Source organism: Pocillopora damicornis, chromosome 1, assembly GCF_964200805.1.
Source record: "Pocillopora damicornis chromosome 1, jaPocDami1.2, whole genome shotgun sequence".
NCBI lineage: Eukaryota > Metazoa > Cnidaria > Anthozoa > Scleractinia > Pocilloporidae > Pocillopora > Pocillopora damicornis.
This window is the reverse complement of record NC_142670.1, coordinates 6,622,862-6,645,377: the sequence shown is the minus strand read 5'-3', so window position 1 is coordinate 6,645,377 and position 22,516 is coordinate 6,622,862. Positions and strand designations below refer to the sequence as shown.

General features: G+C 37.2%; 2 protein-coding genes and 1 pseudogene across 3 annotated transcripts in view; all 3 read right to left on the bottom strand.

Annotated features, from left to right (window-relative positions):
- Nucleotides 1-22,516, bottom strand: part of LOC149051612 (uncharacterized) — a 418,635-nt pseudogene that overhangs the window by 75,580 nt on the left and 320,539 nt on the right. The gene's annotated exons all lie outside the window — the stretch shown is intronic.
- On the bottom strand, nt 1,206-10,665 carry LOC149051641 (adhesion G protein-coupled receptor D1-like). The gene is made up of 13 exons (XM_089185160.1): nt 10,586-10,665; nt 10,190-10,307; nt 9,995-10,098; nt 9,266-9,627; nt 9,069-9,150; nt 8,847-8,913; nt 8,085-8,173; nt 7,791-7,911; nt 7,495-7,536; nt 7,273-7,385; nt 2,440-4,038; nt 1,897-2,096; nt 1,206-1,362 (listed from the first exon to the last, which is right to left on the bottom strand). Exons 4-11 carry the CDS (start codon nt 9,387-9,389, stop codon nt 3,999-4,001), a joined length of 678 nt encoding a protein of 225 aa, XP_089041286.1. The 5' UTR covers nt 9,390-9,627; nt 9,995-10,098; nt 10,190-10,307; nt 10,586-10,665; the 3' UTR covers nt 1,206-1,362; nt 1,897-2,096; nt 2,440-3,998.
- On the bottom strand, nt 10,852-17,957 carry LOC149051640 (uncharacterized). Its single transcript, XM_089199932.1, has 7 exons — nt 17,574-17,957; nt 14,968-15,366; nt 12,860-13,125; nt 12,704-12,763; nt 12,241-12,439; nt 11,367-11,474; nt 10,852-11,125 (listed from the first exon to the last, which is right to left on the bottom strand). The coding sequence occupies exons 1-7, from the start codon at nt 17,644-17,646 to the stop codon at nt 11,034-11,036; spliced, it is 1,197 nt and encodes a 398-aa protein (XP_089056058.1). The 5' UTR covers nt 17,647-17,957; the 3' UTR covers nt 10,852-11,033.

Sequence of the window (22,516 nt, the reverse complement as noted above, 5' to 3'; positions counted from 1 at the left end):
GTATTATACTGTGGTAACAAACGAGGGAGACCTTTACCCCAAGCTATAGCAGATCTCCGGAAAAGTGAACCATAAAGAAAGAACAGTGTTCTTCCTTCTGAGTTAGTCTCAAAGTTTTACACTAGAACGTCAAAGGTGACGCTTCCAAGAGTCACAACAGATGCCGTAAAATGGCGGCCTTGGCGGCGGTACTTGATAAAAGATGGGTTGCGTAGGAGAGTCACGGTCAGGAACCAGCGGTTGACAGCCTTTTGAGACATGCGCGGCTGACGGGGCTCCCGACGAAAGCCTGAAAGACAAAGAGAGAGGAACGGTAATATAAGCTGCGTTTGAGAGGTTTGGACGAGATCTGGAGGGACTTTGTCGATTATTTCAAGTTAATTATCCTTCAAAAAATTAGTTCATGACAACAAAGGAATCATAGTAGTGGAGAAAATAGGCCAAAAGAAAGAAATTTCTTTCGTACTTTGAGTAAGAAGGGACACAAAATGTCTTTTCTTCCTTCACTATTGTTTTGGAATGGTAAAGAAAAGTCATTTAAAACAAATATTACAAAGCTTCAGAGCGTCCTGCCTCGATGCCAAACCTACAATATACAGGTTCTGTCGGAGATCCGGCGACAAAATAGATGCCTTAAAACACGGTACTTGAAAACTAATTTTAACGTTAAGAACGGAATACTTAAGCACTTCAGACTCAAGGTGAAAAAAAGGTTACACACGTAGGGATGTTTCTTTTTCTCCTCATGAAAAGCCTTAAAACTGTTCTATATCACCTAGAATGCAATCACTTTTTTAAAGGTCGGCTTGAAAAGTAACTGTCGGTGAGATACGTTTCAGCTGCTCAAAAAAAACTGTGCAAAATGGCAAAAAAGAAAGGCTAACTTTCAATATTCCCGCGTGACCACAGAATGGATATGAATTGAATAGTAACCAACCGAACATTGCTCGCATCGTAAGTTTCTTCTCGATATTACCCATTTTTTATCAAATCTGATTTGGGAAACGGGGTACATTTTCTCCCAAATTTTCCACGATTTCACATTAATAACGACTCTTGACAAAAGAAAATTATGTATTTCTTGCCCTCTGTGAAAAGTGAATTTCTCGTGTTCTGATTGGTTGCTGAGTGCCGGTTGCCAGTGCATAAACAGCGCTGTGTTTTGATCTTATTAGGGAAACAAACGTGCCAATTGTCTCCAAGCTACAGACTCATCAGTCCGTTTATCAATCGAGCCAATCAAAATCATCCCAGCCGAGTCATGATTCTGGAGGCAGTTTACAAGCAACTGACAGAACACTAGCATCACGGGATGTCTGTGGGTAACTAGCACAGTCACAAAACCAAGGTATGCGACAAAAGCTGAAAAGAAAATGAAGAAACTTTGAAGTGAGAGTCGAAGGTTGTCCAGGATCCCATAGGTTATGCTTTAGTCAGCACAACGACAACTCCGTAAATCCCGTGCAACCCTCTCGAAAAATTAGACGTAAAACTATTGCGAATCGCTACTAAGCCACTAACGTTTCCTGCGTTCTGTTCAGTTACAAACATGACGCGTGCAACGTCCTATTAGTGCTCAAATCAGGCTAGTGATAACTAATCACTTTCGAGAACTTTGCTATAGTTTTGATTAGTGCTCTAATGAGACAGTGTACATTTCACGTTATGCTTGCAACTGGCCATTTAACGCAACATGCCTATGTGACTATACGCGTTATATGCGTGCTGTTATAATTTTGTCAATCACTTGATGAATTACGGACAGAATTGGACTGCACTCTGTCAGGCCTAGTACTAGTCATAAATGTCTACACATGTTGTCATGAGTAGATCAGTTGTTCAGGGCGCGCTTATCACACAACAAGAGATTCAGCTCAGACTTATATATAATAATACCTGTTATCAATTGTGGCAGTATTGTTCGGATAAGTCGAGTCACGGAAGACGATATGTGTTAGGAACAACTGGAACAACATCAGAAAGATAGCCAAAGCCAAATTGGGTCTTTCGAAACAACACTCCATGAGTACTAGATTGCGTCTTTCGAAAAGCCTTGAGGTCTTACGATTATTTGAAAGCAGCTCAGCCACGGGATCCTGATTGAGAAAATATGTAATTGTATATATCTGTATACATCTTCTTCAGAGTTGCATTGTACATGTAACAGAGCATTTTTCAATTGAGTGTCGAAAGTAATCAATGGTTGCTTTGGTTTTTCTTAACTTCGCCGTGTGATTGGTCCAGAAAGCTCGCGCCACCTTCCTAACCAATCAGATTCAAAGCTTGAACGAATTGTGATTTGGTCATTCGCGTTTTCCCGCCTTTTATGCAGTACGCCCACAACGATCACAATAACCATACGTCAACAATGTGATGCAGTCATTTGACTTTCATTTTTAAGATTCAAATCGATACAACAAATACATCGGTAAAACTTACAACAAAGCCGTTCCGCTTTCTTTAAAATATTTCTATGATTCTGGGGTGAGCAATTCTTTCGATTTGAAAACGATTGCCAGAGCAGCAGCCACAGTTGACTGAAAAGTTGTCAGGGTTCCAAAACCTAGAAAAAAAAAAAGAAGATAAAACATCAAAGAGCTTCATGGTGAGATCACATTAGTATGAAGAGCATTGCGAAACTACGAGCCCACCTAATAGTATCAAAAATGACTTAAAATTTGCAGGTTCATGAAATAATATTACTTCCCTTTAAAGACCGCGTTGCTTCTCAACTATGGTTAAATCATAAACAATAGTCGTGGTTACACTAGCCCTTTTACCCATGGGTAAATAGTGTTTGCCCACGGGCAAGGACGTTTTTGTGTGTAACCGCTTTCCCCAGACCGAAACTGCCCTAGTGTTATTTCCATGGATACATCAAAAAGAACCAAAGAACTTCCCATGACAGTTCCTGAACTGAAAAGTTCGGTTTATCTGCTCCCAGAGGTGGCTTGACCAATCATAAAGCAGAATGTAGCTAATACAGGAAATCGCCTGCAGTGTTTTGAGGTGACCTCCGATGCGCTTGGCTAATTTCGCGCCCTCTTCGGTGTCTTCTCGCAGAAAAACAGCTGGACTGTTATATTTATGGAGGACTGTCGTATAATAGGCAGGAAAATCACTGAAATTTAGCTTTATAGATCCCGATTCGTAACATTCATGTTGCTCTGTACTTTTCCTGCCAATTTGTCAGGTCAGTGAACTCATATCTTATTATATTTGACCCTGAGGGGGGGGGGGGGGAGTCTTTTACTGTGTAACCGCATCCCTAAGTCTAACAAGAAACCTGAGTTTAACCAAACCCAAGCCATTTACCCTCCTTAAGGCCCCAAACCCAAGGTGTGTGTAACCACGGCTAATCTGAATCTCTTCAAATTCAACTTTTGGCAACAACATAAAGGTTTCATTTCATGAATCTACGGTAAACATTCACTCAAACGTGACAACTCTGTAGAAGAATAAAAGTCACTGGGGAAAAAAACCGTTAAATAGCCCGCTTAAAGGACCACGCAAACTTTATTCTCAAAATTTTAAATCCCAATTATTGCATATTTCTTTAGTACATCTGTATCATGTTCAAACAAGGACAATGTCAGTATCTAAGAAATTGCGCTCCTATTCTCCCCTAACCCAACATTAACCCTAACTTGTTATCAGTTGACTGTTGTTGGGTTTGGGGAGGGGTAGGTGGCAATTGTTCAGATACCGATATCGATCAATCAAACAAACAAAGGGACATAGAGAAGAAAGTGGATTTGTTGTTTCAGGATCCATCCTGACGAGAACGACGAGCCAAGCAGTTTACGAAAATCACAACGGCAACGGGAACAACACGAAACAAAACGTTTCAACCTACGTTTTGAACCAAAACCCGATGTAATCCCAACATGAAGTCTTTAAGTCTATGAATAATTATTATGATAATCAATCAGATATTATCTTCTTTTTCTCTTGTTCATTTTACGGTGCATGAATGTTAAAAACGGAATTACACTGCCTCACCTGTTCCTGGAATTTCCATCAACAAATGAAGGATGACTGTAGAAGAGAAAATGAGCTAATAAAGTGATTATTATCTCAAGAATAACATTTGAAACGATGAAAAAGTTTATTAGATCTCGAGCTAGACAAGTACTGATGCATTTTATTTGCTACATGCCCTTTAGCATCTACCCATGACCTTTATTACCTTCCCAAGGGAGCAGACGGATAAATTTTAAAAAAATGTAGCATCTCCACATTTTACCGACCAGCTAATCAAAACTTTTCACATGTGCAAAACATTTCGCGAATGTCCTTCGAAAAACTTTTTTACACGGGCTATTCAGAGTGCAACCAAACTATATAACAATGAAAAGGATGTAAAATGCGAAATTAAAAAAAAAGATGTTTCGTTTTAGCTCGCAACAATTCGAAACGGACGATGCTTTATTAAGCGAATTGATCAGGTATCAAGTCTGACCGCTCAAATAAAACTTCTGCTCAATTTCAATCTTGAGGGGTTGGTATCCAAAAAATATTGAGGATTTTTCCATATTCTTGTGATCGGGTGTTACTAAACTATGGATCAGCAGACCGCGGAACCTCCACCATAGATTTTTTTATAAAAGAAGAGCAATGAGATAAGTTTAAAGTTTGCTTTCGGGTACAAAGGAGAATAATTTAAAAGAGAAGTATGTTTTAATTGTCCATGACTGAACAACAATTTGAAAGCTCTAACAGTTTGGGTACCTCGATATCTGCTATAAGGGGTTCCATTGCTGAATTTTAATGCGTAAAAAATAATTAATTTTAAGGGTTACTTAATTATTTTTCTCTGAGTGTACTTCACTTTAACCCCTCAGCTTATTCAGAAAATCAGCTATCGAAATTCATGATTACTAATGGTGTTTGAATTTACGATAAGAAAGGAAAAAGTACACCAATTCGATCATTTTTTTCCAAATACCTGATCAAATGTTAAACTTTGCATCTGTCTAACCTAATGCCATTTTAAGTGGACCCTGATGGTTAAGTTCGATCTCTTGTCTAAGCACGTCCAACGTTCAGCAGCTATCTGAAGTCGAGACGTTTTTCCCTTTTCACATCTTGTCATAGTGGTATAAAACGATAGCAACTAAGCTATTGCGTCTCTGTTATCCTAAATATGGCTGCCAAAGCTGTTGTGCAGACAGCCATGACGCAAACAACATGACCATAGCATGAATGTCTCGCCTGTGCTTGTTGATCTTTAATTGCTTTGCGCTATATGGAATGTAAAAGGCTTAAGGTATCCAATTTATAAGAAATCCTTCTCTGATTATGAACTAAGAGTTTAATGCGGACATCTTTAGAATCTGATTTGTTTTGTTTTAATCAACAGTGCCAAATAATCGCCACCTGACATTTTTTTCGGTTTTGTTTTGCCAAATTTCACAGGATTTTCAAAAATCGATACAAAAGTTTCGCAAATGGAAAGTCAAGATATAATTAGGTGGTACTTACCTAGCGCACAACTTTTAAAAAAGGTTTTGCTTTTTTTTTCGGATTTAGTTGTACTCATCACGGAATTTGATAGCTACCGCACAACAAACAGGAATAGCTAGCGTCGTACTTACCCAGCTCACAACACGTTAATAGAGTTTTGAAAATTTTGCCGGATTCAGTTCCATTCATCATCCACTTCATCATGGCCAAGATATGCAAAGGTTGCTGTTAAAAGGTATCGTTGCACTAATATGTGATTCTCCCAGCTTGAGAGTTACGGAAATACGGCATCCTTATAAAACCCTTTTGCACCAGTTAGAATTTAATGCAAATTATGATCTCTCATAGCTTGTTCATGACGTTTGCCTCCATTTTTTTTCCGTCAAAGACGGAGCAATAGATAAAAAGCAGCTTGCACCAGATGTGAAGCATTGTTTTTTCTTAATATAGTCGGAACTTCACGGTATTAAAATACTTTTTATAATTCCAATTTTATAATGAAGCAGCTCAAAAATAATTGATGTTAAGAATAGTTATTTCTCTATCAGCTCCGCTAAATGAAAGTTTTCTTAAATCAAATTCTGTTTTATCAAGCGGCAGCTACAGTTAGCGTGCCATCTGTTCGTATGCCGTTTCAGTTGGTGGGTGTAACTATTTCGTAGGCCTTCAATTTTGATGGGCTAACTCACGCATGGGTTAATAACATGTATTATTATTTTTACATCACGGCAAACTCCAAGTCAAAGGATTCCTTCTCGGTTTTCTTAGACCGTGAATTCGATGTGAGTTTACGTAAAGTTGATCGTTAATTGATCAAAAAACCAACGGAGGCCGACGGCCATAATTTAGCGTTCAGCCTACAAAACAACTCTCCCATGCAAAAGCGTCATGCAGACCATTACTTTTATCTCCAGATGTTTGAATTGCAACATTTTTAGAATGAGCGGTGGGGTCAAAATATGAAGTAGTCTTAGCTGCAATAAACTTAGCCAATCGAAGCTTGAAACGTTTTGACATATCACTTCTTCCGCCTAAATCGTACGCTTCTTCATCCATCCTGATTTATAAATAGGTGCGACGTAGTTCAGCCTGTTGTAAACCGAGTTAGGCACATCTACATGTTCAACTCCTTCTTTCTCTGTTTGAAATTCCTCTTCAATTCTAGTCTCTCCGCTGTAGTGATATTTGAAAGCCATGCCCTTAGAAATATTCTGCATTCCTATCGCTGAGCTTTTTTCCTTTAAATTGTCCACTCTGTGTAAAAGTTCCTTAATCGCTGTTTAATGAATTTTGCGCAAGAGATTATAATCTCTTGGTTAATTCCATTTCCGGCTAGCATCGCCCCTATTGAATTCCAAATTATTCGATGCATTCTCGATTCAAAATGCTACCTCTCATCTTAGGGATGCGAAAAAAAGAGAAAAAAGAAAAAAACCTGGCAAATATAACTGATCAAAAACGATCCAATCATAAGAGTTTTTCTGTCCTTTTAAATTAGCTGTTTATTTATTCAACCATTTGCGTATTCATCTATTTGTTCATTAAGCAACAACTTTGAATGTCAACTTAATTTTTTGAATTTTTTTTTAATTCAATAAACATTTATTAAAGAAACATTTGTACAAAACTAAACTTACATTACATTACTCTACTTACATTACTCAACATCACTCTACTTATTACATTACTGTACTTATTGGATTAGTCACTTTTACTTATTTTTTACCTAAACTAACAGTCACTTAGTAACAGTCACTTACAGCGTAATGTTACTTACATAACGTTACTAAACAGAACATGACTTACAATACATTTCTCTCAACCTCATTTGGATTGACCTGTGGGCTCTTCCTTGAGGAGTTGTCCTTTATAGAAGATGGAAAAACGATGTTCATCTTTCTTTTGAATCGCTCTCTGATCTGCAGATAGACGAGCAACACGAAATATGGTTCTTAGCACTCGAGTATTTATTGAAACACTAAAACTTGATGATATAAAGTTAATAATCAGTTCAATGTTTTTTCTTACCTGAGTGTTTCGCATACAGTGTAGAGCGAAAATCAGGAAACCCTGCAGCATAAAAATGATTTCAAGATCATTAATTTCTACAATATGCAAACAAATTAGTAAAATATCTATTAAGATTTCCAAGAAGGAAGGAAAATTGCACATCTTTTAATTGAAAAAGAAGTCTGCCTTCTCTTGCATAGTTGACACCTATTTGTCTTAAAAATTCCAAAGAAATGTAATCTGACCATCCTAATGGTGTCTCACTTGGTCAGAAAGAGATTAATATCTTTTTACAGTTACCATCGAATACTGACCTGAGTAGAGTTAAGTATGGTGAAGATGTAAGCGAAAGCTTTATGTACAGGCGAGAGGAGACCGAATAGCCACGTGACACCCAGCTGGGGAATCATCACCACGCATGTTTTGATGCCTAGACTAGGAGTTAGAAAAAAACACTCTTTTACTTTCCTCTGACAATGAATTTTCATTGTTAAAAATTGTGATGCCTTACTGATTACGGAATAAGGGGGCTAGGCAAATATAGCTCCACAAGGGGGCATGGCAATCTCTTCCACTATTTGGTTTTAGTTTTATGATGTGATTCTCACCGTATTTGCTGAAAATGGTGGTCTGCCCCTGTTGGCTGCAACAGATTGTTCATCTCCCTTATTACACGTAGGAGTATCAAAATGTTGAGCTAAAGTATACAAAAAAAGGTGATTATTTAGATATGGATGTCGAATAGCCAAAGCAGGGGAGGATCTTTGCCAAGGAAGTTATCAATTCGGTAACAAGCGTGGGATGAAGAGTAATTTACAGGGAATAGATCCCCCAACCAGGGGACCAAGATTAGCAGCTTCGATCCTCTGCCAATGAGCAAAAGAAATCGCGCACAAAAGTGTCTAAACTGAAAGAACCACGCCAAGTAAAGCCTTATGTTAAATTATATACATTACATAAATATATCCTACTCTTCCTGCTCCTTTCACATTTTTCATTTTTTTTTGTGTGTGTGTGTTTTTTTTTCATGAGTTATTTTTGTGTTGAAGGAAGGGGGAGAAGTTTCTTTTTCATACTGTGTAGTAAAAGTTGGAGAATTTATGAAGCTATCTTATGCCTGTGAGGACATTGTCTCCACAGGTTTTTCTCGCTATTGAAGACCATCAGTAGGTTAAAATTGACAAGCATCCCCGCAAACAGCGGCTACGTTCAAAGCTTTTTGTGAGTAAATAGGGAAAAGAAAATGATACATATTGTCTTGGGTCATATCATAAATATTTAATTCGTTTTAAAGAGCAAAGGAAAAAATCTTTAGCAGCAATTAGTCCAGGTATACCGATCACAATCACAAACACTAATCATTAACTCACAACTTCAATAAAAGCCACAAAGGCGACGAATATCCAGATCAGGTTGTTAGTTGAGGAAAGCCAGCAACTAAACTCGAGGAAGTGAAACACAAGAAAGAAACACAAATTGTCAGAAAATAAAATGATACCTATTTCAAACTATATCCAAAAACAAAACAAAGAATTAAATGCAACAAATTAAAAGGAGAAGAGCAAGAAGAAACCCTTGAATTTTTTTCTCACTATTTATCACTCGTATAGCTTTGTAACCCTTCTTTTCCAGCGGCGATGCCAAGTGAAATGGCCACCATGATCACTGGAAGACCTAACCATAAAGAAAGAAAGGAAATCAAAACATTTTACTGCATGAAAACACCAGATTTGGCGATCCGAAAGCATGGTTACAGTTATCAGTGCATGTTTTAAAATAATAAACTTACCCCACGAGATGACGTGATACATGTACATTTTGGTGTTAATGTTGTAAACTTTCACGACGAAGAAGTAGAGATAAATTCCCTCGATCAGCATCCAACAGAAAGCGGCCATAAAGAAATACTGCATCAGAGCTGCTATTGTAACACAGGCAGCCTGTGGAAAGGACGAGTTTTCGTATAATTCTTAACGTGCTTCTTTCGACAAGATATTTACGGTGCAAAGAGTAAACTAATTCTATGGATAGAAGGAGAGGCTACTAACTTTGTATTCTGTGGCGTTTATTCCAGCCAGGAAGGTGATCTGTCCAGCTCCAAGGGAAATAGAAACACTCAGTCGAATTTGAGAGAGAGGTTTACGAATATCTCTGGTAAAATAATATTAAAAACAAGAAGAATGAATGAGACAAAAGCAACAACACACAGGAAAAAATAGCAAAAAATTAACTAAATCTTGACAGCGAAGGAAAGAAGAAAGTCAGTAAACAGCTCCAGAGAGGACAAAAAAAGAAAATATTGCGAAGAAAATGTCTAAAGCCTAAAAAATTCACAAAAAGTGAAACCATTAGTTGTTCAAAAGTTCGTGATGGGGCATGAAATGTAGCTTGAGTTTGTGAATTATCCGACATGACTGTTCTTGTTTGCATGGAGACTGACATTGAGATCTCTTTTATCACCAGCCTTGTTGAGGGGAGTTAAGAATCTACCTCATTATTAATCGAGTGCATTGCTTACGTGAGGCAAGAATAAAGTATTAATGTTAAAAGTATCCCGATTATGGAAAGGCTCAGTCCCACGTAGGTGGCAACTTTCAGAATTGTTTCGTCCTCCTCGGTGAGCTGTGTCAAGAAAAGAAAAATGAAAGGACAACATTGAGTTAGTTCATTGAGCCCATAAAACTATTAAGTAAGGCAAAAATAACTTTATTACCTTTGTGCTACCGTCGTAGTCCAGTAAGACAGCAAAATGCGTCAAATGATTGCAACTGCAAACTGTTTCTTCTGAGTTACTTTTTGACGTAACCACATGACAACCTTCCTCTGAAAAGCTGTCACACATGAAAAAAGAGTAAAGTTAAAAAATTATTCATCGTTTGGGTAAAAGGTGATGTTTGAGAATTTTGCGCTAAGATTTTCTTCCACTGTAGTCATATTTGCGAGAACATTTCAATCAGACTTCCATTCTCTAAAAACGACAACATATTGGCTTCCAGGAAAGCGTTAATCTGCGCAAAAACATCTGAGAAAGTTCATTCATTGTCCTACATACTCAATTTAATTTAAGAAGGAATAAATACTATGCAATAATATATTGTAGTTTTTTTACCTTTTGCTGCGGCTACTCCAAAACATACAGCGCTTCTCTGCTGTCAAGACCTGAAAATAGATTTTATCTTGTCAGAATAAATCAAATAACGCATAGCAGCTAATTTTCATGTTACCTTTAGGTTTTTGAAGTTTAGGAAGACATTTTCTCGCAATTTCTCTGGCTTGGGGTCCATAGTTACGGCCATTATCCTGGAGTTGATATACCTATGAAGAAATTGTATTTAAAAATGGACCAGAACCACGGAAGCAATATTACATATTTTTGGTAGATTCAATTAGCCAATTTTTCATGAAGGTGGAATGGTCAGAGACAAGCAGGGAGTCTTCCAACCGTAGTTAGGGTTTTTGGAAAGTGTGTCAGTTCAGTTTAGTTGAACTTAGATCTTATGTGTTTCCGTGTTATGTGTTTTTAGAGGTAAACGACATGGAGTAATATGAAAATAACGTCACCTTTGGTTGCCTGTTTCACTCCTTGTAGCTTGATCTGTCAGAAGTAGGTCATGCAGATCCTTGTACAAAAACGCAACTACCATTGATCCTTTAAACGCCCCAAGAATCAACAAAAAATGTTTTTAAACAACAACAAAAGAACAATATTGAAAAGTTTATCAGGCTCTGAGGTATGTGACATTTTAGGGAAGGCGAATGATTGAAGAAGATAGACTATGTAAACTAAGGAAGCGCCTTTACATGAAGCTTTATTTCAATAAAGAAATTGCTATTGGAGAAACCAAGGTAATACTAAAAGTTGTAAAGTTACCACAGTAGTTAATACGAACCATTTTCCTCAAAATTTGAAGAAGCGATATCGATTCTCGCTCGCCATTGTTGTTCCTCAAAGTCGAAGCCACCTGCATTCAAGTGATAGGCTTTTTGAATGACCAAAACTGTCGGAGAGAAAAAATGACAAATGAAAGCACCTACGGTGAAATTTTCAATAGCACACCTACACAAACATGCGTTTTGCGGTGTACACAAATATTTCATAATCTTATTGGATGGAAGTGTATTGTTTGTATCCTATTTGCCCTTCAACGACTATTCGAAGAATTCAACCATTTTACAACGTTTTTTCAATGTAAAACTGATGAAAAAGTGCGTAGTACTGCACGGACTAAAATTGTGAAAACTCAATTCGTTCCTCGAACCGTTTCGTTAGAGAACTATAGAGTTCATTAGGAAATTTTTACGAGTACGGTTAAAAATCTTGCATTTATGTGTATCGCAGACGATTGGCCAATTTTGAGCTCAGTGTACGGTATGAAGTAAGCGGAAAGTATTTCTAAGATTTGACAGTTTTAGTTAGTAAAGTGTTACTCACCAATCTATTATTTAAGAAAAGTTTCAATAAACAGATCGAGAAGAACGGTTTCACAATTTGAAGGATTCCTATTCTCTCTTGTTGATTGTTTAAGAGAACGTTCAATTTCCTTCTCCACCGCGAAAAATCAAGGTATCAAACAAATTGAAAAAAAAAAAAAAACAGATGAATCGATGACATCCAACGATAACATTTCTGATAAGTTGGGTTAATAGCTGAGTTCTTACATGATGCCATAGGAAATTAGACAACTCAGTGGGACAGTCAGCAAGTTAGTAAGTAACAGAGGAATAGACTTTGAAACTAAACAGGATTGAAGGCCGCAAACTCACCCATTTTGGTGGAAACGATCCTTTCTGAAAGCCTCATTCCTCTCAGGTGTCGGTTGCCGTAATTAAGAGCAAATTTCTCGACGGCCTCGGCCACCTCAAAGATGGATGTTTTTAGTGTTTTAACCTCTTCTATGCCGGCCTTGTCTTTTGTGACGTTCTTGATTTTTAAGGTGAAATCTTCAAACACAGTAACAGCCTCCTACAATTACGTAAAATATTTCCAGGTCATTAAACAGGCAGTCTCATACTGTATATACAATTCATACTAAAGATCCAAATGGTGTCCAGGGTATTCATTGGCCAGAGAACTCTTTTGAGGGCCTGGATTATTTTTTAAGCTTCACAATTTTTACCTCACATGGCTTAATGGTGGTTTATCCTTAAAGGTCAGGTATTTACTTTTTTATCGTTTAAAAACATATACCAAAGTTAAAAAGCCTTTAAGTCATAAAGAATTAGATACCTGTAGGGAAGTCCTTCTGGTAATATTTATTCCGCCAAATTTTGAAACATACTCCTTTGCCTAAAATTAAAAATATTGTCTCTCACCTTTGTAAACAGAAGAGATCTTGAAAAACGACATGCATAAAAACGGTAAATGACTATTTAGAGAACATACTAGCTGTTCAACTGGTGATGGCGATGGCGATGGCGATGGTGATGGCGATGGCGATGGTGATGGCGACGGCGTCGGCGACGGCGACGGCGACGGCGACGGCGACGGCGATGGCGAGGGGAATGGCGTTGACGAGGGCGATGGTCGTGGCGACGGCGACGGCGACGGGGACGACGATGCCGATGCCGATGCCGATGGTGATGGTGAGGTTGCAAGGTCTATTCTGGGTGATAGTAAAGGCGACGAAGTTACTGAAGATATTGAGGAATCTTGAAAGAAAAATGTTAATCAAGACCACATCATTCAAAAAAATTGCCTTACTATTACACTGCGAGGGCAAAACTGCGAGCGGAAAGGGAAGTAACAAAATGGCTGCTAATAACGTTCAAAACTCTTAAACGCACTCGATTTTTTATTAGTTATACAGAAAGCTCCTATTGTTTCTTTAGCATTTTATTCGTCTTTGGCAGACGTCTTGTGTGATTATTGCTTAGATAGGGCTGTAGGATGTTTTTCGAAAACTACACACCAAAATACTAGAGAATGAAACATATTCTGTAGATTTTTCCCTAATAGCTGAAAAAGCTGTTACACAATATTTCAATATCCTGTTCCGCGTTTTCTTACTTGAATAATATTCCACGTGTCGTTTCTTTGGAAACAACCTGCCTTTTATCACCTATTCGAAGCGCATTATCCAACACCACTGAAAAAATATCACATGGGACTAGATGCTACTGATAATGAATTCTCCACACAATTCAGGTTACTTGAAAAGTTATGCTCTTTTCCTGTTTCAAGACTGAAAACGTTAAGAATCCAAAGTGTCCTATCTCATCATCTATGTTTATCTTTTCGGTGCGCAGAACATCAATCATATTCCAACTCAGTATTATAACATAGCCAGTAAATTTGTCTAATCAAATTCAATTGCGCGAGCGTGCTTCATATTGCCATTGTGCGCGCTCATGACGTCAGCAAACAAATCCCTCGAGAAAAAACATTTTCCACTCAAGAAGCTAGAGTTGCTCTCGGCTACGCCTCGAGTAACTCTTACGCATCTTTCGTGCTCTCCAAACTTCCCGCGTGCCACATTGAAGAAATGTAAAATGCTTTCCGTGTTTACATAGCCTGATGTAAACACGCGGGAGGTTGGGAGACTATGTAAACACGGAAACCATTTTACATTTCTTCTGCATTTCTTTTATAAAATATCTAATGAAAGAGGAACGAAAACCGTGTTTACATACGCTCATGTAAAATGGTTTTATGGCCAATCAGAGCGCGCGCACTATTTGAATTATTTTATAAATCTCGATGAACGCACGCTGATGTATGAACCAATTTTTAATTGACTATCTTTTAGACAAGAAAGTGTATCTACGCCCTCTGAGGATATATGAGAACTGAGGTAATCCTTACTAACCTCGTTACAGAGTAGTGGTTGCTAAGTCGATCGAAATGTCCGCCATATTCGGATTAGATGCACGATGGTCAGTTTATTATGTTCACTGCACATTTTGCATTGCATTGAAATTAGCCCCTACACCTTTACAGTTCAAACGATCAGATATTAAAATAGAATCCAGTAAACTTAAAATTGATTCCCTTATGTGAAGAACAAATAAGTCTGCAAGTCTGTTGTATTTGTTTTAGAAAACGATAATTGGCATGGTTCTATACCGACGAGTCATAAACTCTTCACAAAAAGATAACGCTCTTCACATCATCACGCGCTATCATCTAACAAAGCAATTGAAATGATAATTCTTTGCAATTGGTATTCACCATCAGTTTCATAACTGTTGTTATTCGTAAAAGTGATTGTAACAGAACCATATGTAACTTTCCCCTGTTCACAAGGTTAAAGTTAGACATGTATATCGTGAAAACGTTCACTGAGATTGTTTCAAACATATTTTAATTTACGCAAAGGTAAGTGTAAACTTGATTTTGACTGTGTGAGGGTTTTTATAATTTCTCTCGAGAATACCACGAACGTAAGCAAATAATGTTTTATATCGCCCTTAAGCGCTCTTAGTGCCTTTGAGTTTACTCAAATAACATAAAAAAATAAAAGCAAAAACAACAACAACAACATATCAACTCACCCTTGGGGATCTCACAAATATAAGCGTACTGTTTTTTCCAACTATCATTATTATAAGTTCCAAACACGCCCCGTTCGCCATTACGGAACCTCTTGTACATGAAAGCCGCGTCTTGTTCACCACTTGGCTCCCCTTGTCCCCATTTGGAAATAGTCAGCGGTCTTCCACTCACCCAGGTCCAATTCCTGGCCCTTTTTCTTAAACCAATTCTCCATTTATTTTCATAGTTCGTAGTATTTCGCCTTTGAATTTCGTCATTAATTAAACTCCATTCTTCTTGGGTTTCAAAGGAAACTAGGTCCCCTCCTAGACTTGAGCAAGTGTGTCTGCCCCAGTACCAGGACTCTCCATCCACCGAAATTATGTACCAAGAGTTTTTAAAAGTTATATTTGGGCATTCTACATGATGATGAAGATGAAAACAAAAATACCAATTATCCTAATGATGATACACAAAGTGATGATTATAATAGCATTGATAACATGAAAAGATTATAACCACAATCACAACAAAGGAAAAAATGAATGAGACAGAAAATGGGACTCATTCCCCAATTAATTCCTTTTTTTTTCTTTTTTTACATCATATGTATTTGTTTGATCAGTGTCAATCAATACTATACATCTTTCTTCACTATGGTGTCCGCCACCCTGGCCTGCTTTTGTAGATTAGTTAACTTCACATCAGCTAAGATTATGATTATAAGGTTATTTGTGAATTCATGTAATTTTGGTAGTCGAGCTTTTGAATATTAATTAGTTCCTCGTTGAGCTGACACCTCTCCCACTCCACCCCCTACTCTTCCTCCTCTATCTAATCAGACTTAAAAAACGTAAAATTAAATGTGAATGCAGGTTCCCATAAATGTGCAACTGGAGATACGCATTTAACCGTATACAGTTGTTACGGGCAAAGAGCAAAACTTTAAAGTGCACGCGACAATCTCAAAAGATTATCTGGGGAACGATAATCAATAGGGACATGAAAATTAAAGATAAATTAATTAGGGTTAGAGCAGTTTAGAATTTAAAGTCAGTCTTGCAATTAAAATAGGTTGTTCAAACCCGTGATGCCTCCTCCTTAAAGTGAAATTTCCTAGATTTGCCTGAATTCCTGAGGTCAAGTCTAACCATGACTTAAAAGCTACCAGCAATACCTTTCAGGTTATCGCTTACAATTCTGACACGCTTTTTCAGATAACCTTTCTCAAAAGAACTGCATTTATTATTTGTTTTTCTCAGAGGGCACGGTAACAGATCCTGGAATCTTATTAGTAATTCGGTGCGGGTTTTCCTATCTCTGCCCACGGGCACGGTATCGCGATTTGCCGGCTGGACAGTATATTTAAGCAAATCGCTGTGGAGCAAATCAAGCCGATTGACAACATTAATTCTTTGTTTCTATCTCTTGGATCACTTTGTTTGCATCTAAAAAGAATTGGCTTTGGGATGAATATTGGTAGCAAATATGTCATTAGATGAGTTAACGCGCGGCCTAAAAGCCGCTTGTAATTAACCTAAACCTTACTAGAAGTAACCCAGAAAGCTAAAACGTGAGGTATTTCTTTTCAATTGAATTCATTAATGGTAATTTTATTCATTATGTATCTGAATTCTCTCAAATAATTTGTTCCTCGGAGAACAGTGAGCGAGGTCTTCTATACTTCAAATACGCTTTCGGTAAGTCTTTGTAAGTCCGTTCAAACTGGACATTGGTACCGGAAATTTTGCAACAGTAAACGAAAGAATTCAACGAGAAAAAGCTACTTTAAAATTCCCCTTTTCATGAAAGACCAGTTCCACAAGAAAACTCCCACAAATTCAAAACATAGATTTAAATTTCGTTAAAGTTACTTTCCAGTTCAGCTTATTTGCCAAACCAGCGCCGTTGTGGTTGTTGATTCGTTTTAAAGGGTGCATGCGCTTTTTTCTTCCGCGCTCTCTAATTGATAGGTGTCAAATTGTGACAGATACTTGTTAAAAAATGTTTCAAAGTTTGTTTGGAGGCCTCTTAAATTACCTTTTTCGTTACCCAAATAAAAATATTTCGGTGAGGCCTCTTTTTAATTTACATTACCTCAATCTGTTTCAACCACCATTTATACTCGCTCAAAATTTGTTCAGTTCAAGGAAAGTCTTGCCGCACTTACGGCCCTAACTCATTAGGACTCTTAAGGAAAACATTTCGTTAATTTCAAGGAAAAGAAAAATGTTATTCACCAGCCTAGGTCGGTCCGTATTGGGAAAAACTGTGCCATTTATCTGAACTACCGGTGCTCAATACAGACCTTCCAGCCGGTGAATAACATATTGATCACTGACTTGTACAAGAAACACACACCCGGACACACAAGAATAAAAGTACTTCGATGTGTTATGTTCAAAACAACAAGCATACACCGAAAATTTCACGGGCAGCGTGTTCAACTACTTATGCGCGCCTAAAAGTTCATTCATCGCTCACACGTACAAGTTAGGTGGGCTGAGTATATTCTGTGAACAATGTTTTTTTACTTTTAACAAGCAAGAGCAATTTTCATGACATACGTGCAAGACTGCTAATGTTTCAGCACATTATATGCTTTATGGTTGAAATGTTATCTTACCTCCGGGCATCTCGCAAATGTAGGCATCTCCTTTATCATTCCGAGGGATACCATTAAAGAGGCTTCCATTCATGGATATTTCCGCCCTTTCGTCGTTCACACTTGGCTCAGAATCTCGCCATTTCGAAATATTCAGCTGTTCTCCACTCCTCCAAATCCAAACCCCGTCTTTCTTCTCCAAACCAATGAGCCACACATTAGTAGTCGAAGTACTCCAAGTACCACGCTTTTGAATCTCATGATTGATAAACTGCCATTCTTCCTCAGTCTCGATGGAGACTAAATAACCTCCCAAGATGGATCAGACTTCATTGTTAGGAAACCTGTAAATTTTGCTTTTCGAAAATATGTAAGAGGAGTTTTTGAAACAGGTTGGTTGGCACTCTATAAGAAGAAAATAAATGAATAAATAAATAAACGTAAAAATGTATACTGAAGATAACAACAGTGAAAGCGATAATGATAAAGACGAGAAGGTCTATTTTATATTATTAATTTTAATAACAAACGATGGGCATCAAAACCCTCTACGTCAATGAAGCAAATATTAGAATTAGGCTAGGCTTTAAAAGTGGATCTTGGAGAGATCAGGGTAATAGCACCGTTATTCTTTGACTTTTTGTTTTGCTTTCCAACTCACGTTTTGAATCCCAATCCAATGTAATTTTAACAGGAAGTCTATAACTAATTAATATGATAATTAGTCAGGTATTATCCTTTTTTCCCATCCATTTTAAGGAACATAAATATTACATCGGAATGAAGCTGCCTCACCTGTCCCTGGCAATTTCATCAACAAACGAAGGATGTCTGTAGAAGAGAAAATGGACAAATAAATTGATTGTTATCTCAAGATTAACATTTGAAACAATGAAAAAGTTTATTAGATTTCGAGTAAGACGAGTACTAATGCATCTATTCATGAATTTTATCACCTTCCAAGGGAGCTGACGGAGAAATTATAAAAAAAATGCAGCATCTCCACAATTCACCAACTAGCTGAACAAAACTTGTCACATGTGGAAACATTTTTAAGGATACGATAGACCCTTAGCAATGTCATTCGGAAAATTTTTTTAAATGGGTTATTCGGAGCGCAACCGAACTATAAATGAATGAAAAGAATGTAAAATGTGCTATCCAGAGGAAAAAAATGTTTCGTTTGAGCTCGCATTTTAAACGAATGAATCGAGTATCAAATCTGACCGTTAAAATAAAACTTCTGCACAATTTGAATCTTGAGAGGTTGGTCTCCAAAATTTTGTGAGGATTTTTCCATATTCTTGGGAGTTACAAAACTATGGATCAGCAGGCCGCGGAACCTGCGGAACCTCCAGAGCCCATATATATGTATATATTTTTTTTAAAAGAAGAGCAATGGGTTGATTATAAAGGTTGCTTTCGGGCATAAAGAAGAATGATTTAGAAGAGAAATATGTTTTAATTAACCATGACGTTCAACTTGGCGAGCAGTAAGCAGTCATCTACTCTGAGTGTTACTAACAGAACAATAATTTGAAAGCTCTAAAAATTTGGTTACCGCGATATTTGATTAACGCCTCATCCCAACGCTCTAAGGAAACCTACTTTGCACTATATGGAATCTAAAAGGCTTCAGGAATCCAATTTATAAGAGATCCATTTCTGATTAAGAACTGAAAGTTTAATGCGGAAATCTTTAAAGTCTGTTTTGTTTTGTTTTAATTAACAGTGCCAAATATCTGCCACCTGACATTTTTCTCTGTTTGGTTTGGCTGAATTTCACAGAACGTTCCAAAATGGATATAAATGTGTCACAAATGGAAAGTCAAGATATAATTAAGGTGGTATTAACCAAGCGTACAATTTATACGAATGTGTCATTACGGGTGATTATTATTCAATTATTTTCCATTGTAAGGAAAGAGAAAAATATCGAGAAACTAATAATAACGATAATGATGATAATTAACTTTAATAATTAGACAATAACTAGAGAGGACATGTTAAGAGTTTGGTACGTTTCGTTATTAAAGTTCCGTAAGGTAAATATCGAAATAAATATTTTACAAATAAAAGTAAATTTTGACGGTTTCATAGCTACTGCAGAACAAATAGGAATAACTAGGGTCGTACTCACCCAGCATACAACATATTACCGGTGTTTTGAACATTTTGCAGGATTCACTTATATTTGATTCACACCGCGTGAGAGTTGCGGATTTGAGGCATCCTCATCAAAAGCCTTTCGTACGAGTTAGACTTTAATGCAAATCATTATCTCTGAACACACGTTCATGGCATTTTTTTCTGTCATAGACGGACCAATGGACAAAAAGCCACTTGCACCTGATGTGGAGCATTGTTTTTCTAATACAATCGGAAAACTTCACAGCATTAAAATATTTTTTGTAGTTCAAGTGATGTAGAAGAAGCAGCTAAAAAATATTTGATGGTAAAAACGGGAATTTCTTTATGGGCTCTGTTAAATGAAAGTTGGCTTAAACAAAGTTCTGTTTTATCAACGGGCAGCTTAAGCTAGTATGCCATCTGTTCGTTATGTGTAAATAGAAATTATTGTTATTTATTCATCTCGCCTATGATATGCTAATTACTTCGTATGCCTTTAAAACAATTGTGGCTAACGGCCAAAGTTAAGTGTTCAGCCTACAAAACAACTCTCCCCCTAGAAAAGCGTGATGCAGACCATCATTTTTGTGTCCAAATGTTTGAATTCCAACAATTTAGAACGAGCGGTGAGTCAGAAGCTCTTAGTGCGAGACGTTCTTGGGTCATAGTGATGTGCTCTGTGGGCGAGACATTCTACTCTCCCAGTATCTCTCCACGCTCATGGAATAATTTATTATTTATTCTGAAATATTCGCTCGTCTTAGCTGCGATATATTAGGTCGATCGAAGCTTGAAGCGTTTTGACCTATCGTATTTGAGCAGTGTAGAGAGGAAAGTGCTTGTTTACTTCAGAATAATTCTTATTTCAACTTCTTCCGTCTTAATCGCACGCTTCGTCACCATGTTTATTTATAAATGGGTATGACGCAAATTAGATTATTATAAACTGTTAAGCACATCTACATAATGGACTCCTTCTCTCCCTCATTGAAATTCCTCTGTAATGCTAAGTTTCACTGTAATGATATTTGAAAACCAGGCCCATCGAAATATTCTGCGTTTCTATCGCTAAGCTTTTTCCTTTAAATTGTATACTCTGTGTAAAAGTTCTTTAATCGTTGTTTAATAATGTGTGCCGAATAGTTTATAATCTCTTGGTTTATGCCATTTAAGGCTAACATTGCGCCAATTCAATTCCAAATTAATCGATGTGTTTTCGATTTAAAACGATACTCCTCATTTTAGGAATGCGAAAAATAATGGCTACATGTAACTGATCCAGAAAAAGATCCAGTAAAGAAAATAGAGTACAATTACGGCCAGTTGAGTGCTTAAACAATAACGAAAAGAAAGACCGCAAGTCAGATCGATCGTAACCGACTTATTGCTGTTAACTAAGTGATTGTACTAAGTAATTGACTGTCATTTCCGGTTGGCTGGATCCAGTTATTTAAGTTAGGTGCGATTTCGATTAAAACTCAGCACAAGACTGCAATTTAACTACCCATACATCCCCAACCTCACTTGGATTGACCTGTGAGCTCTTCCTTGTATAGTTGTTCTTTATAGAAGATCGAAAAACGATGTTCATCTTTCTTGTGAAACGCTCTCTGATCTGCAGATAGACGAGCGACGCGAAACACGGTTCTTAGCACAAGTACTCGGATATCTATCGAGACGCTAAAACTTGATGATATGGAGTTAACAATTAGTTTGTTTATTTTTCTTACCTGAGTGTTTCGCATGCAGTGTAGAGAGAAACCCTGCAGCATAAACATGATTTCAAGATCATTAATTTTTACAATATGCAAACAAATTAGACAAAATATCTATTAAGATTTCCAAGAGGGAAAGAGAATTGCATATTCTATAATTAAAAAAAGAAGTCTGTCTTCTCTTACATAGTTAACAGAATTGTTGTTTTTAAACTTCCAAAAAATATCATGTGACCATCGTAATGGTGTTTCACTTGGTTAGAAAGTAAAATAATGATAGAGATTGAATAATTTTGACAGTTACCATCGAACACTGACCTGAGAAGAGTTACGTATGGTGAAGATGTAAGCGAAAGCTTTATGTACAGGCGAGAGGAGACCGAATAGCCACGCTACACCCAGCAGGAAAATAATCCTTACGCATGCTTTGATGCCCATTCTAGGAGTGAAAAGAAAACATTCATTTATTTTCCTTTGACAATGAATTTTCATTTCTAGATATCGTAATGCCTTACTGATTAAGGAATGAGGAAGTTAGGCGAATAGAGCCTCACAGGAGGACATGGCTGCCTCTTCCACTATTTTGTTTTAGTTTTACGTTGCGAATCTTACCGTATTTGCTGAAAATGGTTGTCTTCCCCAGTTGGCTGCAACAAATTGGTCATCTCCTTTATGACTCGTACGAGTATCAAGGTGTTGAGCTGAAGAATACAATTGGAATAAATTGATTATTTAGATATGATTATCGAATAGCGAAAGCAGGAGAGGATCCTTGCCAGAGACGTTACTAGTTTAATAACAAGCGTGGGATGAAGAGTAATTTACAGGGAATAGAAATCCCAACCGGGGAGCTTTAATTATCTGACAAAGTGCGAAAGAAATCGCAAACTTAAGTGTCTAAACTGAATGAAAAATTTCAATCTACTTCTCTTACTGCCCCTTTCATCTTGTTCAATTTTTTTTTTTTTTATGAGTTATTTGTGGGCGAAAAACATGTCTTGGTAAATCAATGTGAAACAGTAAGAGAACATTAACAAGGAAGGGGAAGAATCTTTTCTCTCATATTATGTAGTTAAAGTTGGAGAATTTGTGTAGTTTTTGTAGTTGAGTTTTTGAATA